The sequence below is a fragment of the Solanum dulcamara genome, chromosome 7 (assembly GCF_947179165.1).
Source record: "Solanum dulcamara chromosome 7, daSolDulc1.2, whole genome shotgun sequence".
Lineage (NCBI taxonomy): Eukaryota > Viridiplantae > Streptophyta > Magnoliopsida > Solanales > Solanaceae > Solanum > Solanum dulcamara.
Genome location: NC_077243.1, coordinates 67,659,000 through 67,686,078, shown reverse-complemented (window position 1 = coordinate 67,686,078; position 27,079 = coordinate 67,659,000). Strand labels below are relative to the sequence as shown.

At 35.4% G+C, this 27,079-nt stretch overlaps 2 protein-coding genes across 2 annotated transcripts; both read right to left on the bottom strand.

The window, feature by feature from the left end:
- Positions 1-14,321: 14,321 nt before the first annotated feature.
- LOC129894828 (protein GAMETE EXPRESSED 3) lies at positions 14,322-18,989 on the bottom strand. Its single transcript, XM_055970457.1, has 10 exons — positions 18,750-18,989; positions 18,103-18,351; positions 17,736-17,873; positions 16,837-17,560; positions 16,326-16,746; positions 16,259-16,264; positions 16,039-16,071; positions 15,872-15,931; positions 15,655-15,817; positions 14,322-15,192 (listed from the first exon to the last, which is right to left on the bottom strand). Exons 1-10 carry the CDS (start codon positions 18,987-18,989, stop codon positions 14,617-14,619), a joined length of 2,610 nt encoding a protein of 869 aa, XP_055826432.1. The 3' UTR covers positions 14,322-14,616.
- Positions 18,990-20,503: 1,514 nt separating this feature from the next.
- LOC129895488 (uncharacterized) lies at positions 20,504-26,074 on the bottom strand. The gene is made up of 9 exons (XM_055971212.1): positions 25,749-26,074; positions 24,137-24,263; positions 23,936-24,036; positions 22,977-23,102; positions 22,751-22,871; positions 22,558-22,642; positions 21,930-22,043; positions 21,784-21,823; positions 20,504-20,892 (listed from the first exon to the last, which is right to left on the bottom strand). Exons 1-9 carry the CDS (start codon positions 25,923-25,925, stop codon positions 20,740-20,742), a joined length of 1,044 nt encoding a protein of 347 aa, XP_055827187.1. The 5' UTR covers positions 25,926-26,074; the 3' UTR covers positions 20,504-20,739.
- Positions 26,075-27,079: the final 1,005 nt, after the last annotated feature.

Genomic DNA, 27,079 nt, shown 5'->3' with positions numbered 1-27,079 from the left:
ACCAATAATTTTACGTGAAAACCTTTTTAAATAAGAAAAAAACCACAGATCAAGAGGAGCAACTGATATCACTATAGTAAGAATTTTACACCGTATAATCGCAAGTATAATACTAAAAAATGACTATTACACACTGAAAAGGAATAACACTCTTTTGATTTACCATCTTACAAAAATATCGCTCATACTCTATTTTTTTTTCACATACTATTTTCTTACATATAGTCTATGAAAATCTCACAACTCTCTAAATATTTTTTCTCTGTGAATTGATGTATAACAAATGAGATCTTAAGATCTTTATATAAAGAAAGAAAGAGCTGCAATTTCATCAATTCCTGCAAATTGCAGCAACTATGTTGACAAAGTTTTTCCATGCGATGGTGGACAATTTATCGAAGCCTTTTTTGACAGACTTTTCCATGGGATGGTTGGTTGCAATTTTTAGCAACCATTTTTGACAAACTTTTCAATGGGATGGATCCCACATAATGAAAATTTTTTTTGGTAAGAAAAAATATTTATATTAAGACTTAATATGCATCATCACAAGAGAGTGGCAGTGCTATACTGCTATTAGTGTTTTGAAGGGGAGGGGGTAATATAGTTCTGTCACAAGGTGACTTTATTAGTATATCAAAAAAAATTCCAGTCTTGTCTGCCTCTATCCTTTCCAAGACATATGTGGCATGTGTTTAATTGATATTTGTGCTAATTAATTAAATTTTAAATTTATAGATCAATCTAAAATCTTGTATTAAAAATATTAACTCTACTTTCAGCTAAAATCTAAATATAAGTTGCAAAGCATGTTGCAACTTCTTTAGCACACTCCTCTCTCGTTCAATCCTGCAACATAAGACTATTTTCATGAATTTTAGTGATCAATTAAGAAAATACTATTATCAAATTAATATAAGCCACATAAAAATAAACTATTTTCGGTGCAAAGAAAAATTTGAAAGATGAAAAAAAGGGATCATCTGCTATTCCTATGATTTACTATAAGTCTCTTATTTTATTTTATGGATTTTTAGATTTGCTTAGCCTTTTTAAATATGTTGTAGATTTTATTCAATAGTAAATACGTAGAACTTAACAGTGGAAGATAATATTAGGATTTAGTTTTTAAATTTTTGAACTAATTTGTATAAATAATTAATATATTATTTTAAATATTAATTAGATAAAGTTTAGAAGTTATAAGAACCATCAACATGCTATTATGAGTATAACGTGAAAGTATATAGACCAATCTATATTTCTTGCATCTTTGAGAACATTTCTTTGATTGCGATGGTGATTCTTCAATTGATCTACCAAATAGAAGACGAAACATAAAATCCATCATAGATACCTATAATTATCAATCAGATATGATAAATTGAGTTGTGGTGCTTTCTCCCCCCAACAGTGGTATCAAAGCCATCGGTTATTCTGTTTATTTTATGTGAAAGTACTATTTATATGAATAGTAAATTTCGGTGACAGTATAGTTTGTCACGATTGTTCGCAAAAATATTCAAAAATGATCTAGAAGGGTGTGAAGCAAATAATAATGTTGAGTACAACAAAGTTTGACGTTGAGAAATTCAATGGAACTAATTTCTCATTGTGGAAAATAAAAATAAAAGCGATATTGAGAAAAGACAATTGCTTATCTGCAATTGAAGGTAGGCCCACAGATTTTACTGATAACAGCAAGTGGAACGACATAGACAGCAACACAGTTGCCGATCTACTCTTGGTACTAGCTGATCAAGTGTTGTCTAGTGTGCCTGAAAAACGGACGACGAAGGAAATATAGGATACTCTTACAGGATTGTATGAGGCCAACTCTTTGCATAATAAAATCTTCTTAAAAAGAAGATTGTATACTCTTCGAATGGCAGAGTCCATGTTAGTTACTGAACACATCAATACTTTGAATACTCTATTTTCGCAACTTACAACCATGGGTTGCAAAATAGAGGAGACTGAACGTGCGAAGCTTCTACTTCAAAGTCTGCCCGACTCGTATGATCAACTCATCATCAACCTGACGAACAATACAGACAATCTAGTTTTTGATGAAATTGCAGCCGCTGTCTTAGAAGAAGAAAATCGGCGCAAAAATAAGAAAGATAGACAAGCAAGTTCGTAGCAAGCTGAAGCTTTGATGATGGTGAGAGGAAGACTAACGGAACGTGGCTCCAGTGGGAGTCACAATCATGGTAGATCTCAATCAAGAAGTAAGAAGAATATCAAGTGCTACAACTGTGGCAAGAAAGGTCACTTTAAGAAAGATTGTCGGTTCAAAAAGAAGAGTGAACATCCTGAGCCATCAAATGCTCAAGGGAATGTTGCATGTACCTCGGATGATGGCGATATTTTATGCAGTGAAGCAATATCAAATAATGAAGGCAAAAAATATTTCACTGATGTCTGGATCATAGATACAGGAGCAACATGGCACATGACTTCTCGGAGAGAATAGTTCTATCAATATAATCCTATCTCAGGAGGGTCTATGTTCATGGGAGACAATCGTGCTTTGGATGTTATTGGTATTGAGTCCATCAAAATAAAAATATATGACGACACAATACGCACCATTCAGGAGGTACGACATGTAAAAGACTTGAAGAAGAATCTATTATCTTTAGGACAACTAGATGATAATGGATGTTCGTATAAGACTCATGGTGGAGTCATGAGAATATCAAAAGGAGCGCTTGTAGTAATGAAAGCAGAAAAACTTGCTGCAAATCTATATGTGCTTAAAGGTGAAACACACCAAGAAGGAGAAGCATCAACCGCGTCAGTAAGTTCATTTGAAGAATCAACGATGATATGGCATCGTAAACTTAGCCATATGTCGGAATGAGGTTTGAAGATTCTTGCTGAGCAAAAGCTTCTTCCAGGGCTCAAAAAGGCTTTACTACCCTTTTGTGAGCATTGTGTTACCAGTAAGCAAAATAGACTAAAGTTTAGCAGTTCCTCTGCTAAGAGCAAGGAAATACTAGATCTGGTCCACTCTGATGTTTGGCAAGCACCGGTGGAGTCCCTAGGAGGAGCGAAATATTTTGTGTCATTTATTGACAATTTCTCTAGAAGAAGTTGGGTGTATCCAATCAAGAGAAAGACAGATGTTTTTTCAATTTTCAAACAGTTTAAAGCGCGAGTGGAACTTGAATTTGAGAAAAAGATCAAGTGTTTGAGGACAGATAATGGAGGAGAATACACTGGTGATGAATTTGATAACTTCTGTAAACAAGAAGGTATTAAAAGGCAGTTCACAGTGGCATACACTCCACAACAAAATGGAGTGGCAGAGCGGATGAATAGAACCTTGTTAGAATGGACAAGAGCTATGTTAGCAACTGTAGGGGTGGAAAAACAATTCTGGGCAGAAGCAGTCAAAACCGCATGTTATGTGATCAATTGGTCACCATCAACCGCAATTAATCTGAAAATGCCAATGGAGATGTGGACAGGAAAACCAGCTGATTATTCTCGCTTACATATATTCGGAAGTCCTGCTTATGTTATGTACAACACCCAAGAAAAATCGAAGTTGGATCCAAAATCCAGAGAATGCATTTTCTTAGAGTATGCTGACGGAGTTAAGGGGTATCGCTTGTAGGATCCCACTGCCCGCAAGGTGGTAATCAGCAGGGATGTTGTGTTTGTTGAAAACAAGATACAAGCAAAAGAAGGTAGCACTTCAAAAGAAAAATCAGAGACTACTACAGTTGAAGTTGAAGAAATAAAAGAAGTCCTAGTTTCTTCTGAAGCAGTACCAGAGCACGAAGAATAAGAGCAAGCTAAAATCGAAACTCCACAAGTTCGACAGTCAACTAGGGAGAGAAGAGAACCAGCTTGGCACTCAAATTATTTAATGGAGAGCAATATTGCAAACTGTCTATTAACAAAAGATGGAGAGCCTTCAACTATTCACGAGGCTATGAAAGGACAAGAATCATCTCTGTGGATGGCAGCAATGCAAGAATAAATTGAAGCTCTTCATAAAAATAAAATATGGGATCTTGTTCAATTACCACAAGGAAGGAAGGCCATTGGAAACAAATGGGTCTACAAGATCAAACGCAATGGTAATGATCAAGTGGAGAAGTATCGTGCAAGATTGGTGGTGAAATGATTCGCTCAGAAGAAGGTATAGACTTCAATGAGATATTTTTTCTGGTGGTTCGACTCACAACAATTCAAGTGGTCCTAGCGATGTGTGATATATTTGACTTGTACTTGGAGCAGTTAGATGTTAAAACTATATTTCTTCATGGAGAGCTTGAAGAAGAAATTTACATGCTCCAACCAGAAGGTTTTGAAGAACAGGGAAAAAAGAACTTGGTTTGCAGGTTGAACAAATCTCTATACGGTCTCAAACAGGCGCCGAGGTGTTGGTATAAGAGATTTGATTCCTTCATCATAGGACTTGGATACAACAGACATAGTTCAGATCCTTGTGTTTATTACAAGAGATTTGGTGATGATAATTTTGTTATTTTGCTGTTGTATGTTGATGACATGTTGGTAGCAGGCCCCAACAAAGATCGTCTCATAAATTTAAAGGTACAATTGGCTGGGGAGTTTGAAATGAAGGACTTGAGACCAGCAAACAAGATTCTAGGGATGCAAATTCACCGAGACAGAAATAATAGGAAGATTTGGCTTTTTTAAAAGAACTACTTGAAGAAAATCTTGAGACGCTTCAAGATGCAAGACTGTAAGTCAATTTCTACCCCACTTCCTATTAATTTCAAATTATCCTCAAATATGAGTCCTAACAATGAAGCATAGAGGATGGAGATGTCTCGAGTACCGTATGCATCAGCAGTGGGAAGTTTAATGTTCGCCATGGTATGTACAAGACCTGACATTGCACAAGCAGTGGGAGTGGTTAGTCGATACATGGCTAATCCTGGTAGAGAGCATTGGAATACTGTTAAGAGGATCCTGAGATATATCAAGGGTACCTCAGATGTTGCAATGTGTTATGGAGGATCAGACTTTACTATTAAAGGTTATGTTGATTCAGATTATGCAGGTGATCTTGATAAAAGTAAGTCCACCACAGGTTATGTGTTTATCCTTGCTGGAGGAGCTGTAAGCTGGGTTTCAAAACTGCAATCTATCGTGGCTACATCTACGACAGAAGCAGAATATATAGCAGCTACACAAGCTAGCAAAGAGGCAATATGGATGCAGATGTTACTGGAGGAGCTTGGGCACAAACAAGAGAAGGTTGCTCTTTTTTGTGACAGTCAGAGCGCTTTGCATCTTGCAAAAAATCTGGCATTTCATTCAAGGACAAAGTACATATGAGTTCAGTATCACTTTGTTCGTGAGAAGGTGGAAGAAGGCAGTGTGAATATCCAGAAAATTCACACTAATGACAACCTAGCAGATATGTTTACAAAGTCGATCAATAGTAACAAGTTTAAATGGTGTCGATCTTCTATTGGCCTAACAGAAACGTAATATTGCAGTAATTGGATAGAAAGGATAGTGTGAAGACTTACTTGATTCTCAATTAAGTCTTCAAGTGGGAGAATGACTCTGATACCACTGTTGGGGGGAGGAAGCACCACAACTAAAGTTTGATATGATGATAAATAATGAAAATAAATTAGACACGAGAATTTTACGTGGAAACCCTCAAACAAATAGAGGGGAAAAACCACGGGGTAGAAGGATTTTACTATTTTGATATGAAGTACACCGCTCTCAAATACAAGGAGAAAACAACAATTAATATTCTCTCTTGTAAAAGGAACAACTACTAAAGAGGACACTCAAGAATACAATATTTATCTTGGTGTATAACTCTCTTTTTATTCTTACTCTCTCTCTTTGTGAATTGTGGATGATCTCTTGTTAGAAGGAATAAGCTTATATTTATAGAGTCATAAACCTTTTCCTATAAGAAAAGGACTAGCCAAATATATGGAAACTTTATGTTTTTCTTTTAGGAAAAGAAAACCCAATTATACTAGGAGATTCTTTTTCTTTTCTGCTTACTTTTTCTGTCTACTTTTTCCTTCTTTGAATTGGACTTTACTTAGCAGCATTTGTTGACTTTTCTTTCAAATTGTTTAGTCAATCTTGACATACAAATAACATACACTATAAAATATAAACAAATTGGAAAAATAAACAAATCAAGAAGAACTTTGAAATCCTAAACGTGATCGCAAAATGAAATAAATGTTGTTTTGTTTTGGAAAATGGTGTTTTAAATAGAGAAGTAACAGAGAGAATTTAGGACTCTTTAAGTTGTAACCTACATCTTCCGTTTCTGTAAAACTAAAACTAAACACGTGTATAGTTTATAAAACTGCTTTCGTGTTTATTTTAAAAAATAAAATACTGCTTTAAATTTATGTTTTTTTAATTGTAATTTATTATTTAATATAATTACAAATAATTAATTTATTTCAGGTTTAGTTTAAACAATCCTTTAAAAAATTTATGATAACTTCCCACAAAAATAAAATTACAAACGGGCTTATTGAATTTTTAAATTAAATCAAGTATTTACAGTTTTTCTTTTTCAATATTACTCTTTTTTTTTATTATTGTTATCTCATTTGTTTTGCTATAAATAAAGATGGGTTGTGTAAAGATAGTTAAAATATTTCACATTAAAACAATTATAACTTCCTCAAAAAGAGGAATCACACACGTGATATTAAAAAAGGAGTTTCAAATACAGATATACAGTTACATCACCCAATTTTTTAGGATTGTTTTAAAATTATTTTTCATTTGATTGTAAAAATTGCTTTAAAATCATTTTAAAAATTAAATAGAAATTTATTAATTAATCCTATTATATGTAATTAAATTTAATTATTGAAAAAAATTATTTTTGATAGTGCTGACACATAGGCATTTTCACCTCTCTTATTATATATAATATAAATAGATATATAGATATATATTAACTTCTTCAAAATGTAAAAACCAAAAATATAATAAAAAGGTAAAAGTTCAACCATAAAGAAAAATGGACACAGAGAAAAAATATGTCCATAAAAAACGTGAGAACATGATGCATCTTATTTCTAAAATTTTAAGACTAATAACTACCCACTAAGATCAATCCTTAAAATTCTCCATTGACTAAATGTATCAGTATTTACCTTTTTTGAATTACTCTTAACTTCACAATTTAAAATTTGAAATTATGAGGGTGGTTATGTTTGAGGTTTTTTTCTCTAGATTTTATATTAATTAATTATTTTTTCTAATTTATTATTAAATAATTAATTCTGTTTTTTGTGGTACTGACTCGTAGGCATTTTTACCTCTCCTATTGTATATATATAGATTCTAATGTTAATTTGTCATGTAATTACGACAAATTCGTATGATTTGATGTTCCACCCTTCCCGTCGAACCCACAATCAATTTTTTGGATGTTAATCTAATTTTCTTCCTCTTTTTTCTACCCCTCCCTAGAAGCTACCACTTTTTTTTCCTCCCTTGGTTACTTGAACCCATAACCTCATTGTTTGGAGATGAAGGGTACTTACTGTTCCAACAACCCCTGTCAAGTTAATGTTTCACTTTGGTCCAATATTAGGAGATTGGGGGTCTAAAGAAGAGAAAAAGATTGCAAAGTATGCTTCCTTTTAAAAGAGAAGAGAAACTTTTAATGATAGTGGATTGAACCCTACAACTCTAATGTGGAAAAGCGTTTTCATGGCCTCTTCCTTACCATTAAACGGTCCATTAGTTTTGTTAGGGGGTTCACAAGGTAAGATACATATATATTTATTTAATACAAATACAACGTCTACGAAAATGCTTTTGGGTTCGTCCGGACCCCAACCTCCGCTTAGCTCTGCTCCTAAGCTCAAGTCAATGCACAAGTCTGGTTGATTGAATTCTATAAGGGCAAGACTTTGGTGTCTCTGAGGCATGATTGAGGTGACAATGAATTAAAAAAAAGTTCAAAGAGAAAGAAAGATGGTGACAGAAATAGGAGGTGGTGCCTTAACCCATTTTTTCAAGAAAGATAGTATAAAAAAAGTTGGTAATAGAGAAACAACAAAGAAAACTTGTCTTTTTCCAATACTTGGTATTTCAACTTTTGGATGTTAAAAGGAGTTAAGGCTTCTCAAAGGTGATATGAAATCCAAAGAAATCTGAATCACCTTATTGTTGAGTTGGTAAGTCAGTATATCATTTTGTTTGCAGTGTTATATCAATGGGGGAAAGTCTGATATAGTGATTAGAGCTTATATACCCTTTGACTTACATATATATATTTCTATTGTTACACAAATAGCTCAAATATATCCTTTTGGTCTAACATATTAAAGCAAAAAAAATCAATAAATCATTTTTCTAAACTGCATTATTAGGGTAACAGTGTTAATTCAATTGCTATGATAAAAATAATATGATCAGATGGACAAGTCTTTACAGGCTGTTGTTCATTAATTTCACTTTGATTTTTTCCGTCATTGTTGAACTATGAGATGTTCTAAGTTAATACACATGTCTTTCCGTGGAAATGTCAAATGAAAGCTACCACAAGGTAATACTTTTTACCTCTGAAAGAGATTTTTTTTTTTCTAGCATATGATGTTCAAACTAAATGAATTTCATGGAACATGTCTTTTTTTTTACATTAATTTATCACTTAATTATGGTAAATTTGTACGATTTGATGTAAACACGTAAGTTTTTCCATGTTAATCCAACTTCTACAATGAGAATTGCTAAAACTCCATTAATGGAGGTTATCAGTGCTCCATTAATGGAGGAAAGTAGAAGAGAAGAAAGGAGACGAAGCTAGAGAGAGATAGTGAGAGGAGTCTGAGTTTAGGGAGAAGAAAGGAGAGAGAAAGAAAAATCTCAGTATATTCCTTTTCCACTGATACATGTACATATATATGTATTTGTACTGGAATATGTATTATGTACATATACACCATAACAGTATCTATAACTAACTAACAACTAATTAGTTAATATCTAACAACCAATTAACTACTCTTGCTAGCTTAACTACCATTTGTTAGCCATGGTAGCTTGACTAACCATGCCTTTAGTCAACACTCCCCCTCAAGCTCATGGCTTAAACAAGTCCAGTACTCCTAAGCCATTCAACAGTAGTTGATGTTGGGCTTTGCCGAGGCTCTTTATGAGTAGATCAGCTAGTTGATTTCCCGTGGGTGTGAATTTAGTTTTCAGGACTCCTTGACATATTTTTTCCCTTACAAAGTGGCAATCTATGTCTATGTGTTTGGTTCTTTCATGAAATATTGGATTTGCAGCAATTTGTATGGCAGACTTGCTGTCACACACCATTCTGACTGGGAGTTCAACTTGAATGCCAAGTTCTTTGAATAAACCAATCAACCAAGTTACCTCAGCTGCACAGTTTGCCATGCTTCTGAATTCTGCTTCTGCTGAACTTCTGGAGACTGTCTCTTGTTTCTTAGACTTCCAGGATATTAGACTTTCACCATATTTAACCACATATCCAGTGACTGACCTCCTGGTCTCTAGGCATGCACCCCAGTCTGAGTCACAATAGGCAATGAGTTGTTCTGATGCTTCTGATGGCATAAATAGCCCAAGCCCTGGAGCTTCTTTGATGTATCTGACTACTCTGAGTGCTGCATCCATATGTGATTTCTTGGGGCAATGCATATATTGGCTCAGCTTCTGGACTGAAAATGCAAGATCAGGCTTGGTCATAGTAAGATATAGGAGTCTTCCTACTAGCCTTTGATACCTATCAGGGTCCTTCAGTGTAGGGTCTTCATGTTCTCCTTTTGGAGCAACAGCTTCATCATACTTGGCTGAGGTCAGTTTTAGATTTTGTTCAAGTGGTGTAGTTGCAGGCGTGGCTCCCCCTAAACTAGTTTCAGCTATTAGTTCCAGTGCATATTTCCTTTGAGATAGATGTATGCCTTTACTGTATCTGGCAACTTCAATCCCAAGGAAAAAATTAAGTTCTCCTAGGTCCTTCATCTTGAATTTCTTCTGCAGGTCACTCCTTGTGCAGTATATCAGATGTTGTTTACTGCCAGTGATTAAAAGATCATCTACATAGACTAGGACAATCACAATACCACCCTCAGCTTGTCTAGTAAACAGTGAGTAATCATAATGGCTCTGGATGAACCCCAGTTGTACCAAGGCTTCGGTCAATTTAAGATTCCATTGTCTGGGAGCCTGCTTGAGGCCATAGAGTGACTTGTGGAGTTTGCAGACCTTGCCTTGCTCCCCCTGTCTTGCAAAGCCAGCATAAACAGTCATGTATACTTCCTCCAAGAGATCACCATTGAGAAAAGCATTGTGAACATCCATTTGATGAATGCACCAGCCTTTGGAAGCAGCAAGAGCAACAATAGATCTAACAGTGACCATTTTTGCAACAAGGCTGAAGGTCTCACTGTAGTCAAGACCCTCTTGTTGGCTATACCCTTTGGACACCAGCCTGGCCTTATACCTTTCAACTTCACCTGAGGCCTTGTATTTCACTTTGTAGACCCACTTGCAGCCAATGGGTTTCTTGCCAGGAGGCAGATCTACCACACTCCAAGTGTGATTATCCTGTAGGGCAGCAACCTCCAGTTCTATAGCCTGGATCCATTTAGGATCAAGGGAGGCTTCAGAATATGAGGTAGGCTCAGGTACAGCTGAGTAGGCAGCCAGAGCATGAGCATAATGGGGAGACAGATGGGCATAAGAAAGGTGATCAGATATGGGGTAAGAAGAGGAGGAACCATGATTGGTAGTGACAAAGTCCTGAAGCCATAAGGGAGGATTGGTTTGTCTAGATGACCTCCTAGGAGGTGGAGGAAGACCTGAGGGAGGTGGGTCAGGGCCAGGACATGAGGGAGGAGGATTTGGAGGAGAAGGAGGTACCAAGGAGGGCAGTGGCATAGATGGGGGATCAACACTGTGAGAAGGTATAGTGAGAACTGGAAACAAGGGATTAGAGGACAGTTGTAAGTCTTTTATTTCTATTAACAAACATAGATTTGGAGTGCAGATCATAGAGGAGATAGCCCTTTTGTGACAGGGAGTATCCCATCATGACTGCAGGAATAGCTCTGGGGGAAAATTTGTCTGATATCTTGGGACAGGCTGCATAGCACAGGCAGCCAAATGTTCTGATATGTGAGAGGGAATGAGGTGAAGAGTGAAGCATTTCAAAAGGGGACTTATAGTGAAGAAGTTTGGAAGGAAGTCTGTTCAGAATATACACAGCAGTAGTGACACACTCACCCCAAAACTTCAGAGGCATACTAGCTTGGAACCTGATTGCTCTAGCCATGTCTAGAATTGTTCTATGCTTCCTTTCAGCAACTCCATTTTGTTGGGGAGTGTAGACACATGTACTTTGATGAAGGACACCAAGATTATATAGTAGAGATTGAAAGTCATGGCTAAAGAACTCACTCCCATTATCAGTTCTGAAGATTTTAATAGTAGTAGAGAAAAAATTATGAACTTGTGCAAAGAACTTTCTCAACACCACTATAGTATCAGCTTTGGAGGAAATAAGAAACAACCAAGTAAATCTAGAAAAGTCATCCACTAATGTCACAAAGTATTTCATACCAGAGTGAGTGGGAACTCTATAAGGGCCCCAAATATCACAATGAACTAGCTCAAACATTGATGTAGAGACATAGGAGCTAGTTGGAAAAGGCAGTTTAGTTTGTTTAGCTAAGGGGCAGACAGTGCAAGGTAAATTTACAGTAGTATGAACCATATCAAGACTAGATGAATTCTTTATTATGTCTATGGGGGCATGGCCTAATCTTCTATGCCACAAGGAGTCAGATTCAGCTTGACTTGTTGAAGTAGAGGCAGTATGTGTTGAGTGTGCAGAAGAAGGAAAGGCTGAGCTGATGAGATTTTCTTTGAGGATGTAGAGACCTTGATCTTCTCTACCAATCCCCCTGACCAGTCCATTTGAGAGGTCCTAAAAAATACAAAAGTCAGGAAAGAAGGCTGCTATACATTGAAGCTCCTTGGTAAGTTTTGACACAGACAGTAAGTTACACTTAAAGTCTGGAACAAACAACACATTACTAATACTTTGACTACCAAGTACCTTTGTGCTCCCAATGTGTGAGACTGATACTACATTACCAGTAGGAAGGTGAACTTCTTTTCTCTCATGACTAGGCACAGGTTGAACTGCATCAAGCACATCAAGACTAGCTGTCATATGATCTGTAGCTCCAGTATCTATTATCCAGTCCAAAGGCACATATTTGGATACTAAGGCAGATAAGGTACTACCTGCGGAAGCTGCTTTAGAGACATGCTCCCCTGCATTCTCACTTTCTTTTGCCAGCATCTGGATGATTTGTTGATATTGATCTTGTGTGAAAAAAATGGCAGTTGATGGAGTTGAAGGACTCAGAGAGGTCAGGACATTATTAGTAGATTGAGAGACTTCAACTTGATTAGCATAGGAGCTTGTGTCTCCACCTTTCTTATTTGATCTCCACCCCACAGGATAACCTTTAACCTTGAAGCACTGCTCCTTAGTGTATCCCCTATATCCACACACTTCACATACAACTTTCTAATTTTTCTAAACCTGTGGCTTGTATTGAGAGTCATAGTGACCTCTGTTTGGATTACCATCACCACTTCCAAAGTTTCCATTCCTATGAGTATATGCTTTCTGACTAAACAGGGCTGCACTTTCAATAGTCCTATGAAGAGAAACATCTGAATTGGTATGGACTAGATTTCTCTGGCTCTCATGATCTAGGATGAGTGAGAAGGCTTTGTTTAGGTTTGGGATAGGAGTTTGAAGTAGAATTTGTCCTCGAGCAGCTGAGTAGGATTCATTCAACCCCATTAGGAACTGGAGTAGCCTTTGATACTCACAGTGTTCCTTAAATTTTCTGGATTCATCACAGGAACATCCTGGACATGGCATGATGGAGTCGAATTCGTTCCATAGGCTTTTAAGTGTGGTGTAATAATCTGTCACTGACATTGTTCCTTGATTTAAGCTGTGAATCTCCTTGTGAAGGTAAAATACATGTACTCCATTGATCTTATCAAATCTCTCTTTTAACTCACACCATACTTTGTGAGCGTCATCACTGTATACTACACTACTGAGTAGGTCTGATCTTACAGAGTTCATAATCCAGGACAACACTACGGCATTGCATTTTTCCCTAATATCAAAGTATTCAGAGGGAAATTTTGACTTAGGATATCTACCATCCACAAACCCTAACTTACTCTTACCTAGCAGTCCAATACGCATGGACCTACTCCATATTGCGTAGTTTTCTGAGCCGGTGAGTTGCACGGAGATCAGTGAGCTTCCTGGAGTATCACTAGGTTGAAGATAAAGTGGATGATTGTGGTCTATCACCGGAATGTTGAATCGAGCTGCCTCGGTGGTGACTTTGTGTTTTGGTTGCTGGTTTCTGTAGATCCAGCTTTAAATCCAGTTGTAGTCGCCATTTCCTTTGTTTGTTGTTGTTTCCTCTTAGCCGCTGACTTGCGATTCTAGTGCTCCTTGGCTTTGAATCTCAGCAGGAGGTTGCCGCACTTAGTAGATCGTAGTGCAGGCTCTGATACCATGCTAAAACTCCATTAATGGAGGTTATCAGTGCTCCATTAATGGAGGAAAGTAGAAGAGAAGAAAGGAGACGAAGCTAGAGAGAGATAGTGAGAGGAGTCTGAGTTTAGGGAGAAGAAAGGAGAGAGAGAAAAATCTTCAGTATATTCCTTTTCCACTGATACATGTACATATATATGTATTTGTACTGGATTATGTATTGTGTACATATACACCCTAACATTATCTATAACTAACTAACAACTAATTAGTTAATATCTAACAACCAATTAACTACTCTTGTTAGCTTAACTACCATTTGTTAGCCATGGTAGCTTGACTAACCATGCCTTTAGTCAACAAGAATTAGATAATCCATTGTTTACTCAAGTCAATGCACTAGTCTTTCCATGTCTTTATTATGTACACTTTCATCACTTAAACACAACTCATTCATATGTATTTGTTAAAAAAGACAACTTTTTTATTCCTTACTCTTCTATCTTATAATGAACTAGTCACGTTGCGCATATACCTTGTCTTAATGAAGCTAATTTTAAGGAATTTCATAAATATTATGAATAATGAAATATTGCCTTGGCTTGAGAAATGACAGATTATTACCTGTATGCATGTGGAGTCTGATGTACTATTCTAATTTTACACGTTTATAGGATGTGGAATGTAAACTATATTCTATCTTGCATCTTCCTTGAGTGACCATGTAAGCTTCTCACTTTAGTTTTTTTTTTTCGTGCTTCTACTGCTATTGAAACCTGCAAATTAACCAAAGACATATATTCGATCGAGACCAAAGCTTATGTAGTTGTGGAATTCCATTAAAATAGAAAGCTTTATGTCCAGTTCGGCATCAGTAGTGGACTAAAGTTGCACAAAGTCACTGTCGGATAACTACACATATAATGCAATAGGACACCCTATCTTTGTTGAACTTTGGAGCCGGAGTGTTAGAAGAATTTTGACCGGGGAACTTTGGGCGAATTTGTGAATGGCCACCAGTACCCGACTTACCATGAGAATACCTAGCTACTTGAATATGAATTCCTCTTCCTTATGCTTGTGCTGCGGTTCTGTAAGGGATGATGGATGGAGTCCTCTTGATCTCCCGGCTTCATTTCTTCTATTTCATTAACCTGTTGTGAAGTGGAAGCAAAGCAAGATGGAGTACTAAACTGATATTCTTCCTGGTAAATCTCATCATCACTGCTACTGAATATTTCAATAGGTGACTTTCCCTTGTCTGTTTCCTCTTCATCCTCCGACGATATGTTCGTGTCAGAGTCCCTCTCACTCCAGCTAGTTTCAGAAGAAGTATCACTGACTGTATGAAACAAAGTAACACTCTCTTTCTTTGTTCCTTGAAATGAGAAGCTCCTTATTTTACGATCGGACAACGGAAGGAGGGATTGTGAATGAGAACCAACTTCATCCCTTCCCAAACTGTATGTTGTTGAGAGTTTCCTCTCTATGTTTTCCCTTTCTATAACTAGATTGCCCAACTTTTCCAACACCTCATTGGCTGTTGTTTCCTCAGCTTCCTTTTGTTGAAGCTCTGTGATTGATCTATCAAAAACTTTCTTCTGAAGTTGAAGCGATCGCTGAAACATTGAACCAAAAGAAAAAAAGACGAGTTCAGGTTTTTGTGTTTTGGAAGGACACAGCGTCAGAAATTCCTTTTTACTATACTAAATACCTTAATTTTGCTCTCCGTTATATGTTGGGGTCATTCATACCCTTGAGTTAGTAAATTGTCTCGTATTTTTTCCTTGACCCCAATGGAGCTCCAACATGAAGTATAATAGAGGTAACTTTAGCCTGGAGCTGAGCTCCGCTAAAGCCAAGGTCAAAAACGAGACAATATGTTGACGGTAAGAGTATGAATTACTCCAAAGCATAACGAAGGGTAAAATTAAGATTCTTCGTACAGTAGATAATGAACTCGTAGGGAAGCACATAGAGAGAAGCTGAATCCATAAAATGAGGCTTCCGGCTTATATATCAGATATCATATAAGAGAAGACATAAAGGTGAAAAGAGAGTGGAAATGTATCTCAGCTTACTCTTTTATCTAAGAATTTCCCAAGTTGTTGATTTTGAAGCTTCTTTTTCTTCCAAAACATGCAACAAAATCTTACTACTACTGCTAGTACTAGCAATATGATAGATTCAAAGATCAGAAACAGCAAAATTGTCTTCTGATTCCCTGAACAAAAAGAAGGGAATTATTCTGTTATGTTAATTGGTTAGCAACATCACTACACAAATGTAGGATGTTACCTGTGTAGATGCTGAAATTCTCGGGCGTAATCTGTGAGCAGCTTAATGCAAACTTCTGACCTGATGCAAAAGAATTATGTGACATATGACACGAGACGATGCTAGGAACTTCTCGTGATTGTCTAGCTGCAATCTAAGATAAAATTATTAAGGGTACAGAATTTTACGTGAGCTTCGGCATGGCAGCAGGTTCCCAATACCTGCACGAGAAATCCATCTCCATTAGATATACATTAGCTACTGTTTAAGTAAGATGACTTCATCATTCTCTTTGAAGGAAAATAAATGGAAATTTGTTTTATTCAATTATATGAAATATTTGAGTCCTATTGATACATCATGTATCCTATGTAAACACAGAACATCGGTAATTGTGAAGAAACTCACTTGAAGCTGCAAAAAAAGTGAGTAGGACACTTTCATCCAGAAGAAAATGTTGCAGGTCACTTCTCAATAATTCCGTGGAGAATTGTCCTGATGCAATAGTAAATAATGGATGTTAGGATGCTGCAGAATTCCAGATTTATCGATTGACGTTGTTAGTAACCAAAGAGATTTCGGGCATTGGGAGAAGGACGGGGGGTTGTTACCAGGATATTGTTCAGACCAAAAGATGATCCCAGTAGCTGGATTAATCAGTGTGAAGATAACACCCTTTGGTTTCATTGCGGAGATGTAAGTGTAATCTCCAATTATCCGAGTAATCTTTCCTTCAATCTCTGTCTGAGAAACATAGATTGCATATCCTGAGCAATCAAGAACAGGACTGACTTGGATAACAGAATCCATGTTAAGTACTTTAGGGAACTTTTTGAGAACTCCTTTTGGTGAAAACGAATAGAGGTATCCGTCCAATGAACCAATAGATATCCAACCTGGAATTGAATTTGAAATAAACATGAATACCTATGAAGGCCCGATTCAAGTAGATGTTCATGATATATGGTAAGGACTAATATTATTACCATTAGAATCAACAGCAGGGGCATAATCTGCCATACTTAGCGGTCCAAAGCTTTTCTGCCACAAAATGCCTCCCCTGGAAACATCAACTGCTAGCATCAGAGCTTTAGCTGCTACAGTAACATATAACAGACCATTGTTCCCGGCTTTCATGGTAAGTGTACTTCCGAATGAACTGAAGTCTTGTATCCATTTGAAATGTGGACTACGAGTTGACAAAGCATAAATTTCTCCTTGATTATTAGAGATCTGGAGTTGGAAAAACACAAAAACGGTTGAATTGTGACCTATCATGTATATGCAAAGATAAACCCTTGTGCAAAGGACAAGTTTAAAAAGCATGGAACACGAAAAGCTTACATATATACTAGCTTCACAGTGATCGAACACAGGGACTGATGAAAAGTAACATTCTGTGATGTTTTTCCTACAACCTTGACGATATCCATGCTGATAAAGTACCGGGCCAACACTCCAGTATAGCTTTCCTTGCAACCGGTAAGCAAAGAGACCCCGGTTTTTGACATTGATAAGTACACAAGAACTGGATATACTTATTGCAAGGCCAATAATCTCCCCTAGTCTTTCATATTCTGAACCAAAGAACAATTCTACAGCTATTTCAGGACTTTGTACGTTCAAAGGGTTGATCTTCAGCACTCTGTCTTCCGCAACCACATATATCTGCCAAACGTAGCTTGCATAATTAATAACCAAACAGAAATACTAAAAGAAATAATACCAACTAATTGAACAAACAAGGGTACATGAATGAGAAAGTTTGACACATAATGACCAAAATAGTCTGATTGAAAATGTCAACAAGGAAACTTAGCCAATTTGGGCAAGGAAAAAGCTTTTAACATTTTAAACAAAAGCAATTAGAACAGTAACGAACTACTGAGTTAACGACATCCACATTTTCACACAGACACTGCCGAATCCGAGGTTTAACAACTCCAGAATCGAGAAATGCTGAATGATACTGACGTCTACTCTTTGCCTCATCCCGAGAGGAAGAAGCAACAGTTATAATAGCCTTATGCAGGTCTTACAGATCACTTGCTTATACGTCACATGCTCTATAGATTATTTGTTTTAGTATTTTACGTCACACAGTTCACATGATTAGATTGTCAAAGTCTAATTGCTCATATGACGGTCCATAAAACCATTTTCTCAGATTCACTGATTCATTTAAGAGTTATAAGTGAGTTTTAAAAGTAAATCCCATCCAACATTTAAGGTATACTTAATTGAAGTGATTAAGCCTGAAGCCTTGCCTTCCTTGATTCCCCTAGAACTGGAGCTATACTTGGACTGCATTTATAACAGAGAGATAACCTCCACGCGACAGAACCATTGCTTTCAAAGGCAAAAAAGTTCTTTTCTGAACACATATAAACTTTTCCATCATCACTGATCAGTGGCTTGCTGAGCTTATATGCAACTTTCTTGAATGATTCTTGACCTAAAGAAAACAAATGTAAAAATTCACGAGATTTTAGAAGGTTGAACTATTAGATCTCTCTTATTTAAATCATTTTTCTTGCGAACTATGTTTGATTACACAGTCAATGTATATTAGAGGCAGAACCATAATTTCACTTTATGAGTTCTGGATGTTAAAACAATGATTCTTATGTGTTAATAACATGTGTACATGTTAAATGAATTTCTTTACACGAGTACATCGTTTGAGCAAAAGTTTTTGATATGCCACAGGAACACTTTAAAATATCTTAGTCGCAGAAATACTCGCACATCTTCCTAATTAGTAATTAAAAAAATTCAAATCATAGCAAAAAATACTAGCTCTCCTTCATTTCCACGTTAATACTATTTTAACTTATATTGCTTCGACTCTTCAAATATGTGACGTAGTACATTTTTGAAAAATCCATAGATTACTTACGTAATACAAACTCATACCTGAAAGTATTTGTGGAAATGCTACAAATGGTGATAATAGTAAAAGCAGGGCAGCAACATGAATATGCAGAGACGCAGTGGCTTTAGGCCCCAAAAAATATGCGCAAAAATCCCCCAAATTCTGTTCGCTCATACCGAAGATGCACAAAAAGAAATAAATTCGACTGATTAAACGAAGAACCAAAAGCACTGAGCACACAAAAGATGAAGGAGATACATACATACATACGTTAAAACCGCCAATAGCACACTTGGAAGAAACCGCAAGTAGAATATAAAAAAATTATGTATTTATTGTTACAGGTTCTCTTACTAATTCTTATGTAGATTTTTTTTAAAAAAAATTATTGATATTGAATCAACCGTAATTTGAATGTTTACACTTATTTTTTATTTCTTAATTTGTCTAATGCACTTCAATTTGAATCAACCATGTTTTAATATTGACTTTGCACAATTGTTTTCAATTCCTTGACATAGTTCCATTAAACATTTCAAACTCAAACTAATTAGATTATCAAATAATTAAATTTAAATTTCTTAACTTTGAATGTTTCCTAAAGGTCACAATCACTATAATGTTGATTATTGTAATTTAAAATATTACGATATATTATATAAGAAAAAATGATACTCTAATTGGCATATTTAATGAAATGAAGTCTTAATTTTATTTTTAAACACTTTTGGAATAATTTTGATAATTCATGCAACATTTCATTCTATTAAAAAAAATTCAAAACTATAATCAATAAGAGAGATTTAAACATTTGTATTGTTATGTAACATACAATAATTTATATATATTTATTCTTGTCTTACTGTCAATTAAAAAAATTAATTATTAAGTTATAATATATTACAATATTTTTTTAGAATTTATGAGAATAAAATATATTAAAAAAAATTAAAGAAACATAACTCTCATTTCTAAATTTTGAGTCATTCATTCTACTGAGCACAAAAACATTAGTGTCAAACGCATAAAGTTAAAAAAAAAAAAGAGAGAGAGAACTACAGAATGATTGTGGAATTTTTTTAATTGCACAGCATTAATTAACCGCTATGGTTAGTGACAAAAGAATGGGAGGATTATCACGATGGCTAATGGGCATGTTCTATACGAAAGAAAAAAAAATTGCCCCAAAAAAGTGTTTTAATAAAACAAATGAGTTTTTCGTTTATTTTTTCACTATTAAAAAATAGATTATTGGAATCAATGCCAAATTGATAGATTGTTGATCGCCAATTTTACCTCGTTGTTTTCATGAAACCGACGAAAAAACAATTAAACAGGATTAATTTTTTAGAAATATACATAAAATGTAGCTATTTGGAATCAAACTAAGTATTTTCTATAATTTTGGACAATTGTACTACTCAACCACACACGCTCTTTGATAAAATAGTTACATCATTTTTATTTATCAACTAAAAAGCGAGGGACTGTACTTTTTTATTTCTTTTAGTCAATATATAACTAATCCCTACATAACATATTCCACCTTCCACCCACGTTAATGCATAATATAACTTTTATCGTATTAAAAATTCAAACAACCTGTAAAATTAGACAATACATACACAACTTACACTCTAACCAGTAACCAAACAACCCCTTACTATACATTTAGACAATACATGCATTATAATTCCAATATAACTTTTGTCAACGAATCAAACGATCACCATTCATGGAACACTATAGGAATAGGCGTCAAAAATGAAACATGCAAGAGGAATAAAAGTGATTAGTTGATATTAAAACTACAGTTGTTGCACAATTTTGGTTTACAAAACAAAAGAATTAAACAGAGGAAAGGGGGAAACTTGGAAGTAACCCCAAAGGCAATTAATTATTAGGAATAGTTAACTAGACAATTCTAGTTTATAGTCACCTTTCAGGACAAAGTAAAATCCCCAAAAAGTATTTCCTGCTCCCTACAACTCTTGTATATCTTTCAGCAAGTCTTCTACCTGAACCACCATCTCTGAATAGTTGAAATAGGAGTATTCAAGAACGGGGCATAACGTTGAACAAGAGGATTTACAAGCCCTCCGATCTTAGCCCACACACCATGATGGTAACCAGCGGTAGCAGGAGCATGATACATAAGCTTCAATATCTGCAAAGAGTTGCATAGTAGTCATTATAACAAAATATCATGGATACTCTCAACAAATGAGAACAGTTGGATATCGGAACTACCTAAGGTAACATGTACCTAGGGATGGTAAAATCAAACCCAACCTGCCAAATCCGTTTAAGTTTGGGTTGGTTATTGACCCGCCCATTCATTACCTCAACCAATTAAAAATTGAGTTAATATGTAACCCGAATTGGCTCATGAGAAAACTTGTTAAAATATTTTTAATTTTTTTTTTTTCTATTTGATATGTTATATATAGTCATAATAATAAAAAAATATTAGGTACTAAAATAGTTTAAAAGAACAAAAAAAAAACAATTAAGCCTAGTAAAAATTGTATTGGATTGGATCTTGACCTGTTATATAACTCATTACCTAACCCATTTTGACCCCAACCCGTTTTGACATAAAACAAATTTGGGTTGTGTTGGGTTTTGACCCAATTATTATCTTAACTCATTATGATCCGCCCAAACTTGACCCAACCCGCCCAATTGCTACCTCTACATGGACCAGACCAAGAAAAAAGGACAAGATGTTAAGAAACTATAACTGCTATTATTTCATCTAGTTCAAATTCTGAATCATGATGCTGTCAAAGTATGTGGGATGGCAAATGGGTTGCGGTTGTTGGAATAAATACGTGCATAAATAACCCTGATGAGGTACATACATCCAACTATGTACTGAGCCAATTTTCAATTCCAACAACAAATGTTTCCATTAAACGATGTGGAAGCAGTGATAGAAGAAAAAAGCAACAAACTCTCACAATTTCAATCGTTTGCTTCAACCGAAGAAATAAATCATATATAAAGGGCAACAGATGCTGACGATAAAAGAATGAAATGAAAGAACAAGACAAACCTGCCAATACATGAATGTTTGTATAATATTACGCTGCCACCTGAAATTTCATGAACATGAACAGTTACATGAGAATAGAAACTAAAATAAGAATGTCAAGCAAGATAACAAGCACCAGTAAGGGCTGGGAATAAGTTGACACTTACGATAATAGAGAGACAACCAGAAGAAATCCCAGTCCGATTTCAGCCTGTGAAGACAGTATGTTGAGAGTAGTTATGTTTGACTCAACCCATACGCAAGCCTCTTCCAAGTACTTCCTGTAGGTGGTCAACAAGTACAGAGTACAGACACATGAAAAAACTCCAAAACACCCAACCTAGCATCAACAAAATTTTAGCGGGGAAGGGGTATCAAATAATAACATTCACCGGAGGCATTTATACATAGTAACAAATGTACGGAGTTTTCGATGTTTTGACAGGAAGGGAAAAGGTCATATACAACTAGAAGGTTCACATAGATGATAACTTCAAGAAGAGATGATATACAATTTTTTTTTGTTAGCTACAATTTAGTTATCCATAATATATCAGATACATTTCATTAATCCATATTAGCAGTAAGAATAGACAGTTACAAAAACCTACATCACAGATTCGTTTGAAACATAAGGATTCCTGTAGTACAGTTATTTGATTATTTAATAGGATTGCTGTACTGCTTTTCTCCTAATCAGGAATACGTGTTGATTTCAAATGATTAGTTCATCCAACTATCAATTTAAAAAAAAACTTTTAATTTCTTGGGTAATACAACAAAACAGCTTTATACCTGTACAAAGAAGATCTGCTGAAATTATATCGAAGAAATTTCGCAACATGATCAAGTGCTCGGCATAAAACAGGAATCAAAGAAACTGCAATTCATTGGTCATGAACAAATTATTAAATGAAGTTACAAAGCTACTATACATTAAGAAGAATATAGCATCAAAAGAAAAAACATAAACTGGAGTGTAGCTCACATTTCAGGTAAAGATGTGAAGTCACAAAAGTAAGACAGTAAATGAAGGAGATGAAATCCTTTGTCATAATCACGGACTGCAACCAAACTTGCACTGCTTGTAAATTCCAAGCCCTCGGTTTCTACAAAAAGTTACCAGCTCAGAAGCAGCCTCATAGCCCAAAGGACAAAAAACTTATCCCACATATGTAGTTCAACAAAATAATTTTCAAAAAAAGAATTATTACCCCATATTGTGAGTATAATGAATATAGTGAAGAACATGCAGTTCCCAAGAAGGACAGTCGATATGCTCTGTTTGAGAGATTTGTAGGTGTAAATGGAAATATTGAGAGAACTGCCACAACAAAAACCTGCAGGTAGATACCAGAAAGCAATTTAAGAACTATCTAACTATTTCGTAGTAATACCAATGCAAGGGTATCAAATCCAATCATCAAGATCTTGTTCAGCGAGTCCCAAAGTTCAATTCAAAGGCAAAAGAGTATGTACCAGGAAGCAACAAGAAATGATAATGAAAAATCAGCCTTAGAGAAGCAAATGGTTATACTTATAGGAGCTTCAATAAGCCTTGACACACAAGTTTCCAAGAGGTCTTGGCATAGAATTTCTATTGACATGTCTCCAACTTCCGCAACAGACCACAAAAGATATCTTTTTTTTTTTTTGGGGGGGGGGGGGGGGGCAGAAAGAACTAATGCACCATGACATCTAGAATAACAGAGGAATGAGGCTATGACGCAAAGTTGTCTCTAATTGATGATAAAATCACCTCTTCCTCACAATCTGTCTGCTTTTCTTTTTCAATTTTACAACCCTGCCCGCAGATTTCAAATAACAAATCAATTGAAAACAAGGTTGTAGCAGAACCTTGGGAAGAAATAATTCTATACTGAAACTTTCTATAGACACACTCATACTCATAAAGAAGGCATCCACAAGTAAAAAAAGTTGGCATATGTAGGTACAAGAGAGTATTAGTTTAAAGGAATGAAGATCCTATCCTTGTTGTATTCACTTCACCTTTCCCTTATTGCTAAAAATAATGAGTTGACCATTTGATCTTCTATGGTATAGCAAAAACTTTGATGTTCTAACTCAAACATGATTTTCTAAAACATTATTGTGTTTAAGTTATAAAGAAAATTTCCACATGTTTCCCATCACTAGTGTGAATATACAGTACCCAAGCATTCACTGAAAATTGTATAGTTTGTCGGTCCCATCGAAGTGAGGTCGGATTTGAAGTTGGCGCTGTTGACGTGCCTGAAGTTCTACTAGCTTGACCTACACAAGAAAAATATATAAATTGCATTTATAGATTTATATCTGAAGCGAAGAATTTCTCCTGAAGGAAGGGCACTTCCCATTTATATGAAATTCATACCAGAATTACGCTGTCTTGGCTGGTTATTAGAAGTTGTGGACGATGATGATGAGGGTTGTGATGCTGATGATCTTGCTGGTTGGGACGAACTGCTGGTAGTCATTGGCTCAACCACTAGACCAGGGTCCTGAAAATATGGATATACTATCAAACAAATCAAAGCACCAAAGCGATCTCCCAAGATCAACGTAAAAATGTAAAGATTTGTCCCACTGAGGATATCTGAACTGGTATTTTAAGTACAACAAAGCTCAAGGATTCGTCAAAAATGCAGAAGTGCTAATTCAAGAACTTGAACTAACTCCCCACTCTTATCATTATTGTGTATTAAAAATCTCATTATGGTATCAGTCTACGTTGCTAGGAGCCTAGGAGTATTCACACACTATTATATGACAGGATTTAGGAGCCTCCATTCTGACTTTCATCTGTTCCCACAAGAAAATGGAGGATGAGGTAATTAATCAAGTGAAATAAGATATACATCCAACAATAATCTCAATCAATAGTCAACCAAAAATCTAAGCTATTAACTTATCCAAAAGAGAAGACAGTACTATACCTCAGGAATAAGTGATGAATACAGTTAAAGGCAAAGACAAATAACACAAGTGGGAAAAAGAGATAAAGCAAGTAGAAGTTGGAGAGGAAGGGAATAGCAGAATTGAGATTCTCCTCTGAAATTTAAGAAAGCCCCAATTTCTGAAAGTCCATGTACTTAACGATACAATAAAAGTAGGAAATAAGATGAGAATAAGCTTTCGACAATAATAAAAGATGAAGACAATGAGGATGACAACGAAGTGCAGTACGCATATTCAACAATTAAATAGAGAAAGACAGTATCATCTTAAACAAAAGTACAATATTCGAAAAAGATCCCACGAGATAAGAAAAACCTGTGTGAATTTCATGATGCACCACATCAAGAAGTGCAAGGAAAATGAAAGTAGTGCACCAACTTACAGTTAATTAGAGTTTGACAAAAACTCTTTTTTGAAACAAAAAAAGGCCTAAAAAACTCATCTTCATTTTGAAAAATGACATACGAAAACAATCCACTCCACAAAAGAATAAAGGTGCAATTTTTAGAAAATTTTACACATATTTTCAGTGCAGAGGGTAAAAGGCCTTGAAATTTGTATAGGAACAACTCAAAGTTACAAGCTAATACCATAAAACTCATCCATAGTGCACTTTTTAACAATTAGTCAATCATCTTTGTCTTAACTTGGACAATGAACTATAAGCCACTGAATACCTAAACAATTTAACCCCAAAAATCCCAAGACCCAAATTCTTTTTAAGAAAAAACCTTTGTTACATTAAATTAAGAAAAAATCACTACTTCAAAATATAAAAAACTCGACTCCCAAAAAAAGTATAAACACCACTAATCGAGATTAACACATAAATTAAGACTTCAAGATTAACTGATAAGACATATTGAGTAGTAAACAAACTTCCCCACTAAACCCCATCTGAAATCCAACGATTTAGAATATACCAATCAACAATTATCAACTTGGACCGAATCCCAAATTAGTTAAAGTGGGCTATACAAATTATCAATTAAAGTATATATATATAGGAAAATTAGAAGAATACTGACGATGTATCGTTGGTAGAATTTGCGCTTGAAATGGTCGACGACGTCAGAACGGGAAGCCATATGAGGAGGAATGAGTATATTGGACCAATAATCTGCCCATCTTGGATCATTCTCGTAGTCATACGCTGCTGCTGCTGTGCTCTTCAATTTCTGTTGATCTTCTTCTCCTCCTCCCATTTCTTCTTCTTTCTCTGCTGCAACTCAACTTGTCGAGTATAGTGAGCCCCAAGGATACCTCGAATAGGAGTTTAAAACGACGTCGTTAAGGGTTCAACAGACGAGGGTTCGCGATCAGAAGGAAACATGGTGTTTTTGACTTTTCAATAAACAAACCATCAAAACTAATGTATATCTATTAATCTATGTATACTACTTTCACTAACTTAAATGGTAAATTACTACAATAGTACAATACATTCATTTTAAATATTTTGCCATTCATTAAAAGATCCGACAAAATCGTCATTTACTATTTTAAAATATTTAAGTATAATAATTTAATTATTACTCTAATATTTAGAATTTTAACATTCAATTATGTAACAATCCACCTGGTCATTATGGATAAGCCAATGAAAAAGAATTTTGGACCAGAGAACTTTTAAATAATAATTTAGAAATTTCGAGATTAGGTTACATTTGGACGGAATCTAAGTTAGGTGAGATCTAGGGCAATCCAATAATGAATTGGGGTTGATTTGTGAGTTTTGATTGTTTGAGCTAGTAGTTGAGATATTAGGGAGTTTTTAAAGCTTTACGGAATTAATTTCGGGCGAGTAGAACTTCCAAAATTGATCTTGGTGTGAAACGGTTATTTTAGAATGTCAAGGTTTGAGAATGTATGTATCAACGAGCCGCCCGAAATTCACACCTCGAGCTTATCAACATCAAAGTAATAACCCGAAATATGTATCAACGGGCCTACCGAAATTCACACCTCGAGCTGATCAACGGTGAATATAAAAATGTAGCCCAAAATCAATAAAAGGCCGCCCGAAATCATACCTCATGCTCATCAACCATGAAATGCCATAAATAAGATACAACTGGTATTTTCTTAATTTTCTCATACTTATTCATCAATTGAAAGTCTTAATCTCACTATTTATTCTTTCTTTAAAAAGGTTTTTAAAAATCCAACGATGTAAATCAAGTCAAGTAGCATGTCAAAATCATATACTACTCAAGTCGGGTAAAAATCCCGTCAAAGGCTCCAAATCACTAATCTGATACTCTGGTATACCGAAAGCGCGACCTCGGGCCCAACATTTCAATATCATAAGCAATAAGACATAAGCATAAGCCGAAATCACAACAAGCGGTCAACCGAA